Source organism: Loxodonta africana, chromosome 11, assembly GCF_030014295.1.
Source record: "Loxodonta africana isolate mLoxAfr1 chromosome 11, mLoxAfr1.hap2, whole genome shotgun sequence".
Classification (NCBI taxonomy): Eukaryota; Metazoa; Chordata; class Mammalia; order Proboscidea; family Elephantidae; genus Loxodonta; species Loxodonta africana.
This window is the reverse complement of record NC_087352.1, coordinates 7,615,093-7,634,801: the sequence shown is the minus strand read 5'-3', so window position 1 is coordinate 7,634,801 and position 19,709 is coordinate 7,615,093. Positions and strand designations below refer to the sequence as shown.

Below are 19,709 nucleotides of genomic sequence, written 5' to 3'. Positions count from 1 at the left end.
CCATGGGTGTTGATTGTGGATCCAAGTAAAATGAAATCCTTGACAACTTCAGTCTTTTCTCCATTTATCATGATGTTGCTCATTTGTCCAGTTGTGAGGATTTTTGTTTTCTTTATGCTGAGGTGTAATCCATACTGAAGGCTGTGGTCTTTAACTTAACCATTATGGAGGTCAGAAGTCCAAAGTGGCTCTCAATGGGCTATAATCAAGGTGTTGGCAGGGCTGTGTTTCTTCTGGAGACTGTAGGGGAGCATCCGGTTCCTTGTGGTTTCCTAGCCTTTTCCAGCGTCTAGAGACTGCCCACATTCTTTGGATCATGGCCCCTTCCTCCTTCTTCAGAGTCATCCATGTAGCATATTCGAATCTTCTCTGTCTGACTCTGATCTCCTTTTTCTACTTATAACGATCCTTGTGATTACACCAGACCAATCCAAATAACCCAGGATAGTCTCCTCATCTCAAAATCCTTAATTTATTCACATCTGCTGTTTCAGTCATCTAGTCTGCTGTAACAGAAATAGCACAAGTGAATGGCTTTAACAAAGAGAAATTTATTCTCTCACAGTTTAGGAAGCTAGAAATCCGAATTCAGGGTGTCAGCTCCAGGGGAGGGCTTTCTTTCTGTTGGCTCTGGGGGAAGATCCTTGTCATCAGTCTTCCCCTGCTCTAGGAGTTTCTCAGTGTAGGGACCCTGGATCCAAAGGACGTGCCCTACTCCTGATCCTTCTTTCTTGGTGGTAGGAGGTCCCTCTCTCTCTCTGTTCACATCTTTCTTTTATATCTCAAAGGAGTTTGACTAAAGATACAGCCTAATCCTGTAGATTGTGTCTTGCCTCATTAATGTAACTGCCTCTAATCCGGCCTCATTAACATCACAGAGGTTAGAATTTACAGCATGTAGGACATAATTCCATCAGATCACAAAATGGAGGACAACCGCACAATACTGGGGATCATGGCCTAATTAAGTTGACACATACTTGGGGGGACACAATTCGATCCATGACATCTGCCATGCCCTTTTGCCACATGAGGCAACATATTCACACATTTCAGGGGTTAGGGTGTGTACATTGGGGGGGCATTATTCTCTCTACCACACACCCCAAATGAAACTTATTAATATTTTCAACCTAGTGGTTAAGTGCTACAGCTCCTAACCAAAAAGATTGGCAGTTCGAATCTACCAGGTGCTCCTTGGAAACTGTATGGGGCAGATCTACTCTGTCCTATAGGGTTGCTATGAGTCGAAATTGACTCGACAGCAGTCGGCTTGGGCTGAATGATATATCAGATGCATGTAAAATGTGCTATTGAAGACAACAGGGTGCAGTGACAGAGAATGGGGTGGGGTGACATTTAGGCTGCTTCCCAAAGCCTAAAACATGCCAAGGAGAGAGAGGGGTATTCCAGGAAGAGGAGACAGAGCTCAGGTGTGAGGAGGTGGCTGAGAGGGCTCTGAGGAGACCTGCCTTTACAAATCTGGCCAAGTCCCCGTGTCAGTTGGGGGGACCAGTGATTGCTTCTCTGCAGGCCACCCCTTCTATACCTCAGTCAGAGACCCTCTTCCTCTGGGATCATGCTGTCCAACTGGTGGTCTCTGCCACTTCTCATCACTGCCATCTGTGCAGCCTGGCTATGCCCCCTCCTCCTTTGAGCCTTTGGCACCTGTGATTCTCTCTCCTGTACCCCAAGTCCCCCCACATTTGCTCATTCAACAAATATTTCAACAGATGTTTATTAATCTCCAAATGTGACCCCGGCACCAAGCTTCAGCAGGCAAAGCCCCCACGCTCATGGGACTCAAGCTCCAGTGGTGGGGCGGTGGGGGGTTAGGTGCCATCATCTTAGGGAACTCGGCTGCCGTATGAACAGCAGCAGCCTGGCAAGAACCTGCTTCCTGGCCCCTCAGCTCCAGTGTCTACTGCGGCCACAGCCTCTGGCTGCCACATCTGTGGTCGGTCATCATTCAGGAGAGCTCTGGCTCTGAGGTGCAAGTTTCCGAGGTTTCCCTCTGACCACAGCCACTGTCCCTCCCAGGCTCTCCCGCAGTCACTTCTGGGCAGTGATCCCTTTGAGCTCCCCCTCTCCTGTTCTTGGAGCCCTGCCTGCTTTCACTTCTGTCCATCTCCAGAGCTCTTTAGACCAGCCCTTCATCTACTCCTTTGCCAATGTCCTCAACTCCTCCCCAGGCTATTCTTTCCTCACCCTTCTCCCCAGCCCCCAGGTCCACCAAGGTGACATGTGGCCTCCTTGTTGGTAAATCCATCCCTGTCTTACCTTGTTAGCAGCACGCGCCCTGTTAGCCACCCTCATCTGGAAGCTCTCCCTTGCCTCCAGGCCACTGTATCCTTCTGGTTTCCTCTCACCTCTTTGGATCTTCTGTTTCATTTTTCTTTGGCTTCCCTTGCCTTGCCATCCCCCAAATGGTGGTCCCCACTCCTCCACCCCAGTGATTTTCAGCATCCACAGACACTACACCACCTTTTTAAAAAATCTTTTGTTTTTGTTGTTGAGAATATACACAGCAAAACATACACCAATTCAACCGTTCCTACACGTACAATTCATTGACATTGATTACATTCTTTGAGTTGTGCAGCCATTCTGGTTCCCCATTAACATAAAACTCACTGCCCCCTAAGGTTCCTATCTAATTTTTTGAGTTGCTGTTGTCAATTTGATCCCATATAGATAGTTCTTAAAAGAGCATAATGCTCAAGGCAGACATTTTTTACTAGTTAAGCTAAACTGTTGTTGGGTTTTTAAGGAGACTTCAGGGGACATTTTTGATTTAAGGTTTAAAGATTATCTCAGTGCAGTAGTTTCAGGGGTTTGTCCAACCTCCATGGCCCCAGAAAGTCTGGATTCCATGAGAATTTGAAATTCTGTTCTGCATTTTCCCCTAACACCCTCTTTTTATAACAAATATAGTTTGTAGCACTCCCCTTTTATCCCCCTGAGGTGAAAATTCAAGGGTAATATAGTCTACCTACACAGAAATCAATTTACAACGAATCAATATAATGCCCTAATTGCAAGACAGAAGAGAAAAAGAAGGGCAGTGGTTTATGGTGAAATAATATGCAATCCATACGTAAATGCTTGGGCAGGCCTCTGCTGGAAGACGTGGTTCAACATTCAGGTGGTGCACCTACTCTTAACGAATAAGGTTGGAATTTTAAGAAGTAAGACTATTTAATAGAATTTGGTTGACACTTCATATTTGACATTTTAAAATAGTTGGTAAATGAGTATGTTTATATAAATACAAATCACCATGAGTGGTGAACATGACAACTTACTAATGTAGACTCCTCCAGGTGCCTCGACTTAGTGGCTCAAATACCATGAGTGGAGTTGCTGTCAGAGACTTGGTTTCCCAAAATGGTGAACAGCTCTTGGCAAAGTTTCAAACAAAACAAAATCCAGTCATTCGTCATTTAAACGATAGGTACATTTCTGGATATTTCAGCTTATATTAGAACCATAAAAAAAAAAAAACATTTCCCTTCAAATTGACTCTGACTCATGGCGACCCCATGTGTGTCAGAGTAGAACTGTGCTTGTAGGGTTTTCTTCTTTTTTAGTAATATTGTCTTTTCCATGAAGGTTTACACAGCAGTTTAACAATTCAACAATTTCTATGCAAATTGTTCAGTGACATTGGTTACATTCTTTACAATGGTCAGCTTTCTCATTATTTCTGTTCTGGTTGTTCTATTTCCATTAAACTAGTTTCCCTCCTCCCTTATAGCTCTGTAGAGCTTTTTTTGTTTTTGTTTTTAAACGGTGCTTTAGGTCAAAGTTTACAGCTCAAGTTAATTTCTTGTTCAAAAATTTATACGCATATTGCTATGAGACATTAATTGCAGTCCCCACAATGTGACAGCACACTCCCCCTTTCCACTCCAGGTTTCTTGTGTCCATTCAACCAGCTCCTGTCCCTTCTTGCCTTCTATCCTGCCTCTGTTTGGTCTTGCGTATCTGTCTGAACTAAGAGGCACATTCCTCACAAGTATTGTTTTGTTTTATAGCCCAATCTAATCTTTGTCTGAAGAGTGGGCTTTGGGAACGGTTTTAGTTCTGAGTTAACAGAGCATCCGGGGACCATAGTTTTGGGTGTCCGAAGTGTTTTCAGTGGCTGACTTTTTGGAAGTAGGCCACCAGACCTTCTGACGTACCTCTGGGTGAACTGAAACCTCCAACCTTTGGGTCAGCAGCTGAGTGTGTTAACCATTTATACCACCCAGGGACTCCATGCAAAACATACTTACATATCCATGAGTTAGGTCTTAGACCCAAGTACTCATACACTGGGGTCACTGTCGTTCAGACTGTGCTGGGTACCTGCCCTGCCACTGGAATCCGTAGTACCCCTCAATCACTCTGGCCAACATAACGCCCCACACCTTCCCGAGCATCTTCCCCCAAACACCTCCTAGGGGCACTCCTTGCTGGGAGACCAATACTCCTTACCCTCGGGGCCCTCTCCTTGCCCAGGCTCTCCTTGCTGTTCACATACTGACACTTCCCAAAGCCTGGTATCCAGGCATCTGAATTTCCAGCCTGGTTGGGCTGCCCGTTTTGGGTGGCCGACAGGCATCCCAAACTCAACTTGTCCACATGGGAGCCCGTCATCTTTACTCCCACATCTGGCTCTCACTGTGTTCTTCTGCACTCAGTGAGTGGTTCCCTCCCCACCCAGTCAGCCTCGCCATATTCTCAGGGCCTGGAGGGGGATCTGGTGTGTACCAGGCATACTTCTTTCAGGAGCAAATGGGGCACTGATCCATGGAGCGGGTTTGGAGACAGCTGGTTTTGGGAGGCGTTGTGTCACACCCGAAGTTGACCGAGAGTGCATCCTCTCCCCCTGCCCACATCCCATCCGTCATCCCATCTGATGTATTCTGCCTCCAAGATGGATTCACCCACTTCTCTCTGCACCCACTGCCCACCTGGCTGGCTCACACTCCCACAGCCCCGGGTCACTACAGCAGAATCCTCACCGGCCTCCCCGTGCCCCACTCTCATCGTTGTCAGTGTCTTCTCCACACAACAGCCAGAGGGGTCTTCTAAACACCCACATCTGGTTTCCATCCCTCCCTGCTTCAGCCCTGTATTGGTTCCCCAGTGACCTCAGGATCAAGTCCACGCTCCTCAACAAGGCTTCCAGCCTGCATGGTCTGGCCACAGCTGGCATCTCAAGTCCCAATCTCTCTCCAGCCCGTGGTCCGTCCCCTTATTTTGCTGTGGCCTGATCAGGCCACGCTCTGCAGTTACTGAAAGGCAGCACGCTTCTTCCTACTTCCCAGGCTTTCCCATATGCCTTTCCTCTTCCCAAATGTATCTCCTGCCATACTCTTCCACCCCACCAGCTTCCTCCCTTTCCTAAGCTTAAATAGACAAGACTTCCTCCAGGAAGCTTCCCGTGATGCTCCAAGGCTGGTTCAAACTACCTTGGCTCCAAGTGTTCCCATGGCCCTCTGCTCTTAGACACTCGCCATACTAGGTCACCTGCATGTCTGTCCCACCTCCCCCAACTCAGCTGAAGGTGGTTCTTGGAGGCTGAGGACTGAGTCTCGCTCCCTGCTGTATCCCCAGGGCCTAAGGTCGGGCCTGGTTTGTGCCGTGCATGCATGCTTTTGGCAAGAGTGAATGACAACATTGATTCATAAGGTGGATTTGGAGAGAGTTGGTTTCCAGAGGGGTTATGTCAGACCCTGGGTCTTTGGGTATCGTGGTTTTGGTTTTATTTTGTAGGAGGCTGTATCATTCATCCCTCTATCCGCCCCCACCCCCTCTCCAAGGACTAGCACAGTGCTTTCACACGCACTCAGCATCTGCTTGTGGTAAGGGTCCTGGGAAGTCCTCTAAGCATCTCTTCATGTCCCACAGATCTCTGTGATCTGCAGGGAGCCAAAAAAAAAGCACCTGTTGCCATGGAGTCGAATCTGACTCATAGCGACCGTATACGACAGAGTAGAACTGGCCCATAGGGTTTCCAAGGAGTGCCTGGTGGATTTGACCTGCCAACTTTTTAGATAGTAGCTGAGCTCTTCACTGCCCTACCAGGGCTCCAAATCACTTTTTTTTTTTTAATTGTGGTTTAAGTGAAAGTTTACAAATCAAGTCAGTCTCTCATACAAAAACTTATACACACCTTGCTATGTAACCCTAGCTGCTTTCCCCCTAATGAGACACCCTGTATTCCCGTGTCCATTCAACCAGCTCCTGTCACCCTATGCCTTCTCATCTCGCCTCCAGACACGAGCTGCCCACAGTCTCATGTGTCTACTTGACCCAAGAAGCTCACTGCTCACCAGTATCATTTTCTGTGTTATGGTCCAGTCCAATCCCTGTCTGAAAAGTTGTAATTGCTAGGGAAGACAGAGAGGGCCAGGGTGTGACAAGTGGCCACCCTGGGGCCCTAAAGCCGGGCTGGATGGGTGCCTCATTTCCTGAGCCAGCCCTGTCACCAAGAGAATGAGAGCAGACATTAGCGTGGCATTTAGGCTGTGCTATGCCCTGTTCTGAGCCCTTTTCACAGATTTACTTACTCTTCACAACAGCCTATGAGGAAGGGGCCATAATTATTTCACAGGTGAGGAAACAGACATGAAGTCCACGGTCACATGGATGGAGCCAGGATTTGGAGATTTTCCAAGGACCTTTTTATTATTGATTTCTACTTTAATTCTGTAGGATTTTAATCCTTTTAAATTTATTGAGCCTTGTTTAAGGACTCAGCATAGGATCTGTCCTGGAGAATGTTCCACGTGCACTTGCGAAGAATGTGTGTTCTGCTGGTGGTGGGTGCAGTAGTCTACAATGTCAGCTAGGTCCTGGAGGTTCATGATGTTGTTCAGGTCTTCTATATCCGTTCTGATTTTCTGTCTACTTGTCCTACCAGTTATTGAGAGAGGAGTGTTGAAATCTCCTACAATTGTAGATTTGTCTGTTTCTCCTTTCAGCTCTATAAGTTTTTACTTCATGAATTTGAAAGCACTGTAATTAGACACACAAATGTTTAGGACTAATAGGTGCCTTTGATGAATTGACCCCTGTATGATTATGTAAACATCCCTCTTTGTTCCTGGTAACATTCCTTTGTTCTGAAGTTAATTTGTCTGGTATTAATATAGGTACTCCAGCTTTCTTCTGCTGAATTTCCCCATAGCCTAGGTTTTTCCTATCTTTTTGCTTTCAGCCTACCTACATGATTACGTTTAATTGGGTTTCTTATAGACAGCACATAGTTGGGTCTTGCTTTTTAATCGATTCTGATAATCTTTAAGTTGGAGTGTTTAGATCAGAGGTTGGCAAACTTTTTCTATATGAGGCCAGATAGTAAATATTTTTAGACTTTGCTGGCCATACAGTCTCTATCGCAACTACTCACTCTGCCATTGTAGCGAAAAAGCAGCTGTAGATAATACATAAACGAATGAGTGTGCCTGTATTCCAATAAAACTTTATTTGTAGACACTGAAATTTGAATTTCATATAATTTTCATGTGTCATGAAATGTGATTCTTTTTATGATTTCTTCAACCATTTAAAAATGTAAAAACCAGTCTCAGCTTGAGAGCTATGAAAAAAATAGGCAATGGGCCAGGTTTGGCCTATGGACTATAGTTTGCCAATCCCTGGTTTAGACCATTTGCCCTCAATGTAATTATTAATGTGGTTGGATTTAAATCTGCAATCTTGCTATTTGTTTTCTATTTGTCCCATCTGTTCTTTGTTCCCTTTTCCTCTTTTCCTACCCTCTTTTGAGTTTATTGAGATTTTTCAAGTTCCATTTTTATCTCTACTATTGGCTTATTAGCTGGACTTCTTTGTTATATTTTTCTTAGTAGTTGTGCTAGGTTTATAGTATGCATCTTTAATTCATTACGAAATACTTTCAATACTATACCATTTCACATAAAATGTAAGACGCTTACAATAATATACTTCCATCTCTCCCTTCCATCCTTTGAGCTATTGTTATCATATATTTTAGTTCTACATGTCTTATGAACGCCTCGATACATTAGGTTCTTTTTGTGAATTTGTGTGTGTGTACTTTAAAAAATCAATGTCTTTTAAAGAAATTTTTAAATGAGGAATAATGTTTTTTATACTTACACACACATTTACCATTTCTGGTCCCCTTCATTCTTTACATCTGAATTTCCATCTAGTATTATTTTCCTTTTGCCTGAAGGATTTCCTTTAACATTTCCAGTCTGCTGGAAGTTAATTCTCCTATCTAGATTGAAGATTTAGTTTTTCTTCCAAAACTTTGTTGCATTGTCTTGTAGCTTTTATACTTTCCAACATGAAGTCTACTGTCACTCTTATCTAACTGTGTTTGAGATTTTCTTTTTATGGCTTTCAGCAATTGATTATGATGTGCCCTGGTGTATATGTGTGTTTATCCTGCTTGAGATTCACTGAGTTTCTTTGATTATGGATTTATACTTTTCATCAAGTTTGAACGTTTTTCAGCCATTACTTAAAATACATATATTTTGAGTATTTTTCTTCTACCCCATTCTCTTTCTCCTTCTGAGATTCCAATCACATGTACGTAAAACCACTTAATAGTATTCCTCAGGTCATCGAGGCCCTGTGTTCATTTTCAGAGGGTCCATCATTTTGGTTGATTTCTGTTGCTATCTTCAAATTCCATGATTTTTCTCTTGAGGTGTCTAATCTATGTAATTCCTTCTAGTACGGTTTCTATTTTAGATGTTGTTCTTTTCATTCCAGAAGTTCCGTTTGCTTTTCCATTTTTCTCCTCATTGTATTCATGTTTTCCTTTACATCCCTAAGCATCCTGAATATATTTATAACAGCTGTTTTAATGTCCTCTTCTGCTAATTCCATCATCTTTGTCAATTATGGGTCTGTTTTGTTTGAGTGATTTTTCTCTTGGTTATTAGTCATATTTTCTTGCTTCTTTGTATGTCTGGTAATTTTTTATTGGATGACAGGCATTGTGAATTTTACATTGTTCACATTGGATTTCACATCGTTTGGAGTGAATTACTTTAATGAGTCTTGGACTTTTTGTGGCAATCACTTAAGTTACTTATGGATTATTTTTTTGTCCTTTCCTGGTCTGTTTTTAAGTTATTTTAGGGCAGGTCTAGCATAGCTTTTATTTGAGGGCTAATTAGGCCCATTTCTAAGGTCTTGCTCTTTTGAATCTCTACTAAATGCCTCATGTATTGAGTGCAGTCTCTCTACTCTGGCTGGAAGGAGCTCAAAATATTTCTAGTCCAGTGTGAGCCCTAGAATTATTCTTTCCCTGAAAGTTGTTCTTGTTTAGCCCTACGGAGTTTCACCTAAAGCGTGACAGATTGATATTTAGCCAAGTACTCAAGAGAACACCATGCAGATTTCTGAAACTCTCTGTATGTGCAGCTCCCTCCTCTTGAGTACTCTGTCCCACAAATTTCAGCCATCTTGACTTCTTTGAATTCTGATCTCCACCTCTGCAACTCAGCACAATTGTTGGCCTCCATTTGGGTTTGCCGTCCTTGTACTGTAAAATCCTTTCCAACCCTTGTGCATTAAATCCCCAGATAGCCTGGATAGTGTTAGAATACACGTCATTTGTTTTCCTTTTCTCAGAGATCACAGTCCTGCAATGCCTGTTGCTCTATATCTTTAAATAGTTGTTTCCTATATTTTGTCCAGTTTTCTAGTTGTTTCCAGTGGCAGGGTATTTCCAGACCATCTTATTCTCTTGTAGCTGGAAGTAGAAGTCTCTCGGGGCAAGATTTAAACCCAGGAAGTCCCACTCCAGAATCTATGTTCTGGCCTCTCCACTAGTCAGCAGTCACTGAGCCTTCTGGATACTGGGGTCACTGAGTGGGGAGCACCACTAACTAGATGCATGGCCACTGGGGCAGGGAGGAAGGGTGGCTCCAGCGTGTAGCTCACCCCTCCCACCCCTCAGGTGGGCCTTCACCTTGATCATCATCTCCTCCTACACGGCCAACCTGGCCGCCTTCCTCACCGTGCAGCGCATGGAGGTGCCTGTGGAGTCGGCCGACGACCTGGCAGATCAGACCAACATTGAGTATGGGACCATCCATGCTGGCTCCACCATGACCTTCTTCCAGGTGGGGCCACCCGGAACCTCTCAGGCTTGGTGTTGGGATTCCTATGAAGCTCTGGCTATGACTGGACACAGCTCCTGGGCCAGAGGGACTAGTTGTCAGTGACAGCCAGGGAGGCTGTGAGCAGAAGACACATTCTCACTCTTGTAGTGCTGATGTCTGTCTAGAGAAAGTGGACTTTTTCACTCAGAAGATGGGAGAAAGGAGGAGGTGTGGTATCCAATGTCAAATCAGTGCCATATAGGCCAGTGAGGGTCAAGCAGGCTTCTGGGAGGTCAGGTCTGGGAGAATAGGCCAGCAGCGAGGAAGGGAAACCCTTCAAGGTGAAAGGAGCTTGTCCCTGTGTATTTTGGGGTATTGGGGAGAAAACAGGAAAACAAGGCTGGCAAGGAAGTTTGGGTCAAAAACTACAGAAACCTCAAATGCCAGGGCGTAGGACACTTAGACTGGACCCTGTAAGTATGGGAAGAGGAACCTTGGTGGTGCAATGGTTAAGTGCTTGGTTGCTAACCGAAAAGTTGACAGCTCAAACCACCAGCAGCTCCACAGGAGAAAAGACCTGGTGATCTGGTCCTGTAAAGATTACAGCCTAGGAAACCCTATAGGGCAGTTCTGCTCTGTCCTGTAGGGTCTCTATTAGTTGGAATCAACTCGATGGCCCCCAACAAGTGGGGAAATGTGAATAGTTTTTGAACAGAGAGGTGACCTGCTTGGAGCTGGAAGTTCCCTCTGGGTCTAGGCTGGGTGTGGATCAGTCTAGAGGAGGCTGGCGCTGGGCAGGGACTGCTGGTTGAAGGGTTAAGGGAGAGCAGGTGAACTCTCAGGTCTCCCAGTAGGGTGTTGAGACCATCACTAGGTGGGAATGGGTTTGGGAAGTTGCTGAACAACTGTGAGGGACCTCTAGGGCATCTAGGAAGAGTAACGTCTGGACCTCAAGTCAAGCAGGGAGAGGCAGGTGGAAGAGGGCGTGTGGAGTAGTCATTTCCAGCCTGGCCTCCACACCCCTTACTCCTTAGGGCTTGCAAAACCCTGGGACTATAGCTGGTGTTGGGGTTGAGTGTTATTAGGAAGTTTCCACTGAGCCTGTGGGAAGTGAGCTGCCCTGTTTGGTATGGATGTGGGTCTCCCTGAATCATGCTAGGCCCTGAGTAGATTTTGGGGTTGAGCATCTGCTCCCATCTTCTGTGACTACGGCCTGGGAGTGCTGGGAAGATAGGGCTGGTGTCAGGCTGAGCCAGGCTTGGGGTGAAGACAGGAAAGATTGTGAAATAGACCATGGACCCTTCTTTCCCAAGCCTTGAGTTCTTGGGGTCCACGCCAGGCTGGTGGGTGTGAGCATGACTTAGATCTGGCCTTGGACCGTCGTTAATTTGCTCTGTCTTTGGCTCTTTCTGTCTTTCTCTCATCTCTTTCTTGAGTTGAGGGAGGCTTCTTGAAGGGCAGGGGACAGGCTAAGGGAAAGAAAGAGGGTACAGAGACCCTCACCTTTCTTCATCCATGTTCACTCTGCACAGAATTCGCGGTACCAGACATACCAGCGTATGTGGAACTACATGCAGTCGAAGCAGCCCAGTGTGTTCGTCAAGAGCACGGAAGAGGGCATCGCCCGTGTCCTCAACTCCCGCTATGCCTTCCTGCTTGAGTCCACCATGAATGAGTACCACCGGCGCCTCAACTGCAACCTCACCCAGATCGGGGGCCTCCTCGATACCAAGGGCTATGGCATTGGCATGCCGCTTGGTATGGCAGCTCGTGTGGAAGGGGGTGGGGCCCCGTGCATCAGAAACCAAGACGTGGGAGCAGGCTGGGGACTGGGCCAGGCCCTCTCTGAGGCAAACTCTGTGTCTGTGCGTTTGTGTTTGGCCTCAGGCAGGTGATTTCACCACCCTGAGTCTCTGTACCCTCAACCTGTGAAAATGGGCCTAAGAGCAAGCATTCCCAGCCTTGGGGGTCTGTTGGGAGAATCCAGTGTAAAATTCAGTGCCTGTGGGCTATGATACTTGCAGTCTTTTCCCACTGGCCTGAGGGCCTCCTGATGGTGAGGACCTGGTTTTCTTTCCTTTATATTCTCTGCACCAAACCCATAGGCCGCCTCAATGCAGGTGCTCAGAAAGTGCTTGGTGGGTGGGTGGATGGATGGGTGGGTGAGTGGATGGATGGGTCAGTGGATGGATGGGTGGGTAGGTAGATGGATGGACGTAGTAGGACTTGGTAAATATTTGTTGCATGAGTGGGTGGATGGGTAGATGCGTATATGAGTGGACATAGTAGGGACTCAGTAAATATTTGTTGGATGGGTAGGTGGATGGGTAGATTGGTGGATGGATAAGGGGGTTGATGGATTGGTGGTCATATGGGTGGATGGACGGATTGAGGGGTGGGTGGATGGATGGGTAGACGAATGAGCGGATAGATGGATGGGTGCATGGATTGGTGGATGGGTGGATGAGTGGATGGACTGATTGATGGTTGGGTGGCTGGGTAGATGGATTGATGATGGATGGATGGATGGATGATGGGTGGGTTGATGGATGGATGGATGGTGGATTGATGGGTGGATGGGTACTTGGATTAGTGGACAGGTGGATGGATGGGTGTGTGGGTGCATGGATGGATGGATGGATTGATGAATGGACGAGTGGATGGATGAATGGTGGTTGGATGAGTGGATGGCCAGATCTGCCATGGAGATGTGGACGTGCCTATTTATACTTCAGGACATGCTGTCCAGGGTTCAGTGTCGGAAACCAATTATCAAATTTTGTCATGAAATTTTGGCAACGGCATTTGGGCTTTGAAAACCATCTATATGTGAATGATTCCTGTGCTAATTAACTATTCCTACATAACAAACTACCTTAAAACTTATCAGCTTTGCAGTAGAATCAGTGCTATGTCAGGGGAACAGTACAGCCTGGTGCTTTGGGGGGCAGGCTCTGGAGTCACCCCAACCTGGATTCAAATCCCAGGTCCTCCCTGACTCACTCTGTGACCTCAGGCAAGAGTGTCACCTTCTTCATCCAGAAAATAAGGATGGTAATCCTTGCCTCGGAGCCCTGGTGGCACAGTGGTTAAGAGCTAGGCTGCTCACCTAAAAGTCAGCAGTTCAGATCCACCCGCTGCTCCTTGGAAACCCTATGGGGCAGTTCTACTCTGTCCTAATGGGTTACTATGAGTTGGAATCGACTGGAGGCTACAGGTTTGGTTTTTTTAATCCTTGCCTCACAGGATCACTGTGAGACCTGAATAAATTTTTGTAAACTAAGGTCTGTCACATAGTAGATGCCCGATAAATACTGATCACCCTCACTTGACCATATCCCTAGTTCCTGGCCTGTGGTACATGCCCATCAAGTATCTTAGTGAATGAAGAAATGAGTATAAAAGGCGATATGTTGTTGGGGGGCCAGGGCCTGAGAATGGTTTCAAAGGGCAGATCTGAGGGTAGGCAGGAGAGAGGTGGTCCAGGCTTGGGGCCAAGCAGAGGAGACGTGTGGATGGGGATTCATTCACTTAACAGCTATGTCTGATGCCCTACTGGGTGCCAGGTATTGCACTAGATGCTGGGGATACCACAGTGGACATGCTGCCAAGTACCCGCCTCTACCTTCTAGTAGACAGACAGCAAACAGGCAATAAACACTTAGAGATATAATGTCAGGTGTGACAACTGCTCTGAAGTAAATTAAGGGGCAGAGACTTACGGGGAGTAAGGGTTGGTTGGTGCTATTTTAAATAAAGTCATCAGAGAAGACCCCCATTTAAGCATAGACCTGAATGAAGTGAGGGGAGGAATGTTCCAGGCTGAGCGCGAAGGTCCTCAATTGGGATCGTGCTTGGTGAATTCAAGGAAGAGCCAGGAGGCCAGTGTGGCTAGAGCTGAGAGAGTGGTGAGGGGCGGGGAGAAACCAAAGGGGTTACCGGCAGTGGCTGCAGGATCTTGTGTGCTGCAGCGGAGGCCACTGGAGAGTTTTAAGCACAGGGGTGGCGTGAGCTATGACTGTGTGTCTGAAGCCGTACCTCTGGCTGCCATGTTGAGAAGAGCTGGGGTGGGGGATGTGGTACGTGACAAGGAGGCAGTAGCAGGGTGAGGCTGCAGTGTAGTGGGAGCCTGCCCCAAAGGGCTGCAGGGGAGGTGGCAAGCAGTGGTCCGACTTGAGGAGGTTGGACCAGCAAGACCCTGGAGAAGCAGCTGAGGTGGGAAGAATGGCCATGGTGAGGGGAAGTTTGAGGGAGGTGTCGGTGAGGCTCTGGGGCCCTGATGGTCCATCCCCCATCCTCTGCCCGGCCCAGGCTCCCCATTCCGGGACGAGATCACTCTGGCCATCCTGCAGCTGCAGGAGAACAACCGGCTGGAGATCCTGAAGCGCAAGTGGTGGGAGGGGGGCCGGTGCCCCAAGGAGGAAGACCATCGAGCTAAAGGTCAGCCCCCATCATGTGCGCATTCTTGAGAACCTCCCCTTGCAGCCCTGTGCCCACAGAGCCCCAATCACGTGACTGTCCCCCTCGCCCCCAGGTTTGGGCATGGAGAACATTGGCGGCATTTTTGTCGTGCTCATCTGTGGCCTCATCATTGCTGTCTTCGTGGCAGTCATGGAGTTCATATGGTCCACACGGAGGTCAGCAGAGTCCGAAGAGGTGAGGAGGTTGGCAGTGGGTTGGAGGAAATGGGTGGAGTGGGATCCCTGGGGCTAAGGGGTGTGGAGGTGTGGCATTTGGAGCCATAACTGGGGTGGAGGACAAATACAAGAGGTAAGGAGGGGCCTGGAGACCCAGGGAGGTGAAAGAGGATCTGGAAGATAAAGGAGGTTCCAGAAAGGTGAGAGGCAAACAGGAAGGGCAGAGAGAATCCAGGGGCATAAGGAAGGAGGAGGAAAGATAGAGGGCACAGGGAGAGATGATGGTGCCGGAAGGAGGTAAGAAGGGGATGTAGGGAGTGACAGAAGTGGCAAAGAGAGAAGCAAGGAGGAGAAACAAGGGTGGGGTGCGGTGCAAATGCAGGTGGACAAAGCTGGAAGAAAACAGACTTGCTGTCTCCCGCCATATTCAGGATCACTGCCTTCAAGGGGGCCCTCCATGTTCCCAGCAGTCACACTGCATCTCCCTGCCCATTTGAGCTCGGGGGCCCCTAGACAGCTCCTTCCTACCTTCTCTCTCGGCCAACCTCCATCCCCTTTTCCCCTCTTGACTCTCACCCAATGAAATCACTTCCTAATGCCCCGAGAAAAGTAAAGGAGTCAGAAGAGAGCATGGTCCAGCATCCTACTCCTCATCTGTCCCCTGCCACTCTGCTGCCCCTGCTAGTTGCTCTGAAGGATCCATCCATGCTTCTGGCCAAGGGCACCCCCAACCAAGCGGTAGATTCCCTCCTCTCTCTCCTTCCCAAGGACACCAGTCTTCCTCTCCTCATTGGCTCAATCCCATCAGCATACAAATGTGCTTCTATTTCTCCTGTCTTAAAGAAACCCTCTCTTGGTCTGTTTCCCCTTCTAGCTACCACCCACTTCTCTCCTTCCCTTTACAGCTACTCCTTGAAAGGTTTGTCTCTCCCTGCTGCTTCCGAACCAATCTTGGGCCCACTCCAATCCAGCTCTGTCCCCCCTACCCACCCACTCCACTGAAGCTACCCTTGTCACCAGTGACCTCCCTGTTCTGAAATCCAAGGCCAAGTCTCAGTCCTCATTGTATGTGAAGTATCAATTGTTGTTAGGTTGTTGTTAGGTGCCATCAAGTCGGTACCGACTCATACCAACCCTACGCACAACAGAACGAAACACTGCCCAGTCCTGTGCCATCCTTACAGTCGTTGTTATGCTTGAGCTCATTGTTGCAGCCACTGTGTCAATCCACCTCGTTGAGGGTCATCCTCTTTTCTGCTGACCCTGTACTCTGCCAAGCATGATGTCCTTCTCCAGGGACTGATCCCTCCTGACAACATGTCCAAAGTATGTAAGATGCAGTCTCGCCATCCTGGCTTCTAAGGAGCATTCTGGCTGTACTTCTTCCAAGACAGATTTGTTCGTTCTTTCGGCAGTCCATGGTATATTCAATATTCTTCGCCAACACCACAATTCGAAGGCGTCAACTCTTCTTCGGTCTTCCTTATTCCTTGTCCAGCTTTCACACGCAGAAGTATCAATAGCACAGCTCAAAACCCTTTTTCCCCTGGGTTCCAGGACACCGCGCTGTCCTTGTTGTCCTCCTACCTCTCTGGCCACTCCTCCCCAGTCTTCTTTGTTGGGTCCCTCTTTCTCCCCAATCTCTATTTGTTGGAGGGCTCCTGAGCTCAGTCTTTGGACTACTTCTCTGCGTTTCACGATTCCTTGGTGATGCCAGCCAGACTAATGGCTTTTAAGACTAACTATATGCTGATGGGAAACCGTGGTGGCATAGTGGTTAAGAGCTACGGCTGCTAACCAAAAGGTTGGCAGCTTGAATCCACCAGCTTCTCCTTGGAAACCATATGGGGAAGTTCTGCCCTGTCCTGTAGGGTTGCTATGAGTTGGAATCAACTCCATGGCACCAGGTTTTTGTTTTTTTTAATATGCTGATGACTCCTATATTGGTTATCTAGTGCTGTGTAACAGATTATCCCAAGACCCAGCAGCTTAAAACCACAAACATATCATAGTTTCTGTGGGTCAGATATCCAGGAGCAGCCTAGCTGAGTGGGTCAGGCTGCTCGGGGTCCCTGATGAAGTTGCAGTCAAGTTGTTGGCTCCTTTTGTCTGAAGGCTTGAGTGGAGTTGGAGGATCCATTCCAAGATGGCTCGCTTACATGGTGGTTGGCAGGAGGCCTCAGTTCTTTGCCACACGGACCTCTCCATAGGACTGCCTGGGTGTCCTCATGACATGGCAGCTGACTTCCCCCAGAGCAAGTGACCCAAGAGAAACAAGGCAGAAGCCAGAATGTCATTTATGACCTAGCCATATTCTGTCAGTTCCTTGGCAATCTCCACATGGCATCTGTCTTTCCCCTTTTGTGCTTGCTTATCTCTGTACCTAATCTGCTCTTTTTATATCTCAAAAGTGACTAAGCTTAAGACACACCTTATATCTATTTTGGCCTCATTAACACAACAAAGAAAATCCTATTTCCAAATGGGATCGCATCCACAGGTATAGGGGATAGGATTCCAACACATATTTTGGGGGGACAGAATTCAATCCAGAACCACACCATTGCCCCTGCTGTATCTACCCAGCATGCTCTTCTCCCAGGTCTCCATGTGGGTAACCCAGCACTTCCTTTCTGTCTTTACCTAAAGGTCCTGTTCTTAATGAGGTCTTCTTCGACCACCCTGTCTCAAAATTCAGCATGCCCCCAGCTCACTTCCCTACCTCGCTTCCCTACTTTGTATTTCTCCAATGAATCCATCACTGTCTGTAAGGGGTGTCTCTCTGCCTGCCTTCTCCAAGGCTGACTCTAACTCTCTGACACCATCCACAAGTGCAGCACTTCTTCCTCTGACTCAACCACCAGAGCTAGGTCAGACCTCACAAGTTAAAGGGCACAGTCCTCCAATTTCCAAGTCTGCCCCAGACCTCAGACACGGGGGTTCCCATGACACCCCCACTTCTGAACTGCTGGCTGGAGGTTTCCATTACCCCCTCAGGTTTGAAAACTTGCCAGAATGACCCACAGAACTCAGGAAGTTGCTGCTTACAATTGTCCTAGAGCAAAAAGGATATAAAATCAGAGATGTGTAGGGCAAGGTCTGGAAGGGCTTCCAACAGGAAGCTTCCATGTCCGGGAAGGATGCACTGCCCTCCCGCATGCATCGATGCCTGTCACCAACCAGCGTTTTTATCCTGGAGTCTCATTATGTAGGCATGAGTGATTGAATTGATTGGATCACTGATTGAGTTCAATCTCAAACACCCATCCCCTCTCTGAGGTCAAGCTGCAATCACAGGGTGGGTCTTTCTCCCCGCCTCCCCGCCTTATTACCATAAATGCCCAAGTGTGGTCTGAATCCCTCATGGATAATGGACTCCAATCACGGGCAAATTCCAAGGTTTTAGAGGTCATCTCTCAGGAACTAAGGACAAAGACCAAATTCTTTGGGTCAAGTTAATTGTAAACTCCACACCATCTAACATACTCTATATATTTACATATTACTGTCTGTGCACAAATATAACCTCCATGAGGGCAGGGACTTTGGTCTGTTTGGTTCACAGCTGTAAGCCCAGTGTCCAGGACAGTACTCGGCATACAGTAGGTGCTCAATGACTGTGTCTTGAAATAATGACTTGCATGAATGAGAGGCTGAAGAGGAGAAACGAGTAGGTAGGAAGGACTAGAGGGCGTTAGAAACTGAGAGGGAGTGGAAAGACAAGGAAGAGAGGAGCCCAGATAGGCAGATTGAGGAAAAAATCCAAGAAAAGAGCCGTGAGAGAGAAGGGGGTGGGGGTATGAGGGAAGAGAAGTGGGAAATGAGGAGAGGGTGGAGGCAGAGAGGAGAAAGGACATGTGGGGAAGGAGCAAGTCAGGAGGTGAAGAAAGGAGGTGAGCGAGGGGAGGGGTAGAGGGATGAGGCAGGAGGTCACAGACGGGTGCGGAAGCCGGGCGAGGAGCGCGGCCGCTGACTGCCTGCCGCGCCCCCCGCGCCGCCCGCAGGTGTCGGTGTGCCAGGAGATGCTGCAGGAGCTGCGCCACGCCGTGTCTTGCCGCAAGACGTCGCGTTCCCGCCGGCGCCGGCGTGCGGGCGGTCCGAGCCGGGCCCTGCTGTCGCTGCGCGCAGTCCGCGAAATGCGCCTCAGCAACGGCAAGCTCTACTCGGCCGGCGCGGGCGGGGATCCCGGCGGCGCGCACGGGGGCCCCCAGCGCCTCCTGGACGACCCGGGGCCCCCCGGTGGCCCCCGGCCCGCCGCCCCCACGCCCTGCACCCACGTGCGCGTCTGCCAGGAGTGCCGGCGCATCCAGGCGCTGCGGGGCTCCGGGGCCGGCGCGCCCCCCCGCGGCCTGGGCGCCCCCGCCGAGGCCACCAGTCCGCCCCGGCAGCGGCCCGGCCCCGCCGGCCCCCGCGAGCTAGCGGAGCACGAGTGACCACGGGCGGACGCCCGAACTGACCGCAGGGCCAGGGCCCAGGCCTCGGCCGCCCCCGTCAGGCGGGGAACAGAACTTACGTCGCGGTGCGCGAAACGCCGCGACTTTGCCTTTGGTTCCGGGGGAAGCCGGAGGCCCGGCTCCGGAGCCTGCCTGCGCCCCCTGGTGGATTTGCGAGAAGGTGCCGCAAACGCCCGCACTCCGCCCTTCCACTGCGGGCGAGAGGAGCGCTGGACCTAGGACTCCAAGAGCCGAGCCCGACACCCGAAAGCAGTCCGCGGGGAGGACCCCATCCTGGGACCGCGCAGGCCCCCAAGACTTGATGCAGCCCTCCCCACTTCCGGAGGAGGGGAGGGCCTCCGGGCGGATGGGTGTCTCCTGGCACTCCTTGACTCTTCTCTCTCTCTTTTTTTTGGGGAGAAACCTCGGAATTTCTATGAGCCCCCCAGGGAGGGGGTCAGTTGGGCCCCCATTCCTCCCCCTGCCACACCCCAGTCCCTGTTGGAATAAAAAAAGAACAAAACCCCAAATCCGGGGAT

At 48.8% G+C, this 19,709-nt stretch overlaps 1 protein-coding gene across 2 annotated transcripts in view; it reads left to right on the top strand.

The window, feature by feature from the left end:
* The window catches only part of GRIK5 (glutamate ionotropic receptor kainate type subunit 5), a 75,589-nt gene extending 56,419 nt beyond the window's left edge, over positions 1-19,170 (top strand). For both annotated transcript variants that reach the window (XM_064293718.1, XM_064293717.1), the window contains 5 exons: positions 9,956-10,121; positions 11,633-11,858; positions 14,412-14,540; positions 14,635-14,756; positions 18,742-19,170. In XM_064293718.1, coding sequence (XP_064149788.1) covers positions 9,956-10,121; positions 11,633-11,858; positions 14,412-14,540; positions 14,635-14,756; positions 18,742-19,170 — 1,072 coding nt within the window. The remainder of the gene's footprint in view (positions 1-9,955; positions 10,122-11,632; positions 11,859-14,411; positions 14,541-14,634; positions 14,757-18,741) is intronic.
* The last annotated feature ends 539 nt before the right edge of the window (positions 19,171-19,709 follow it).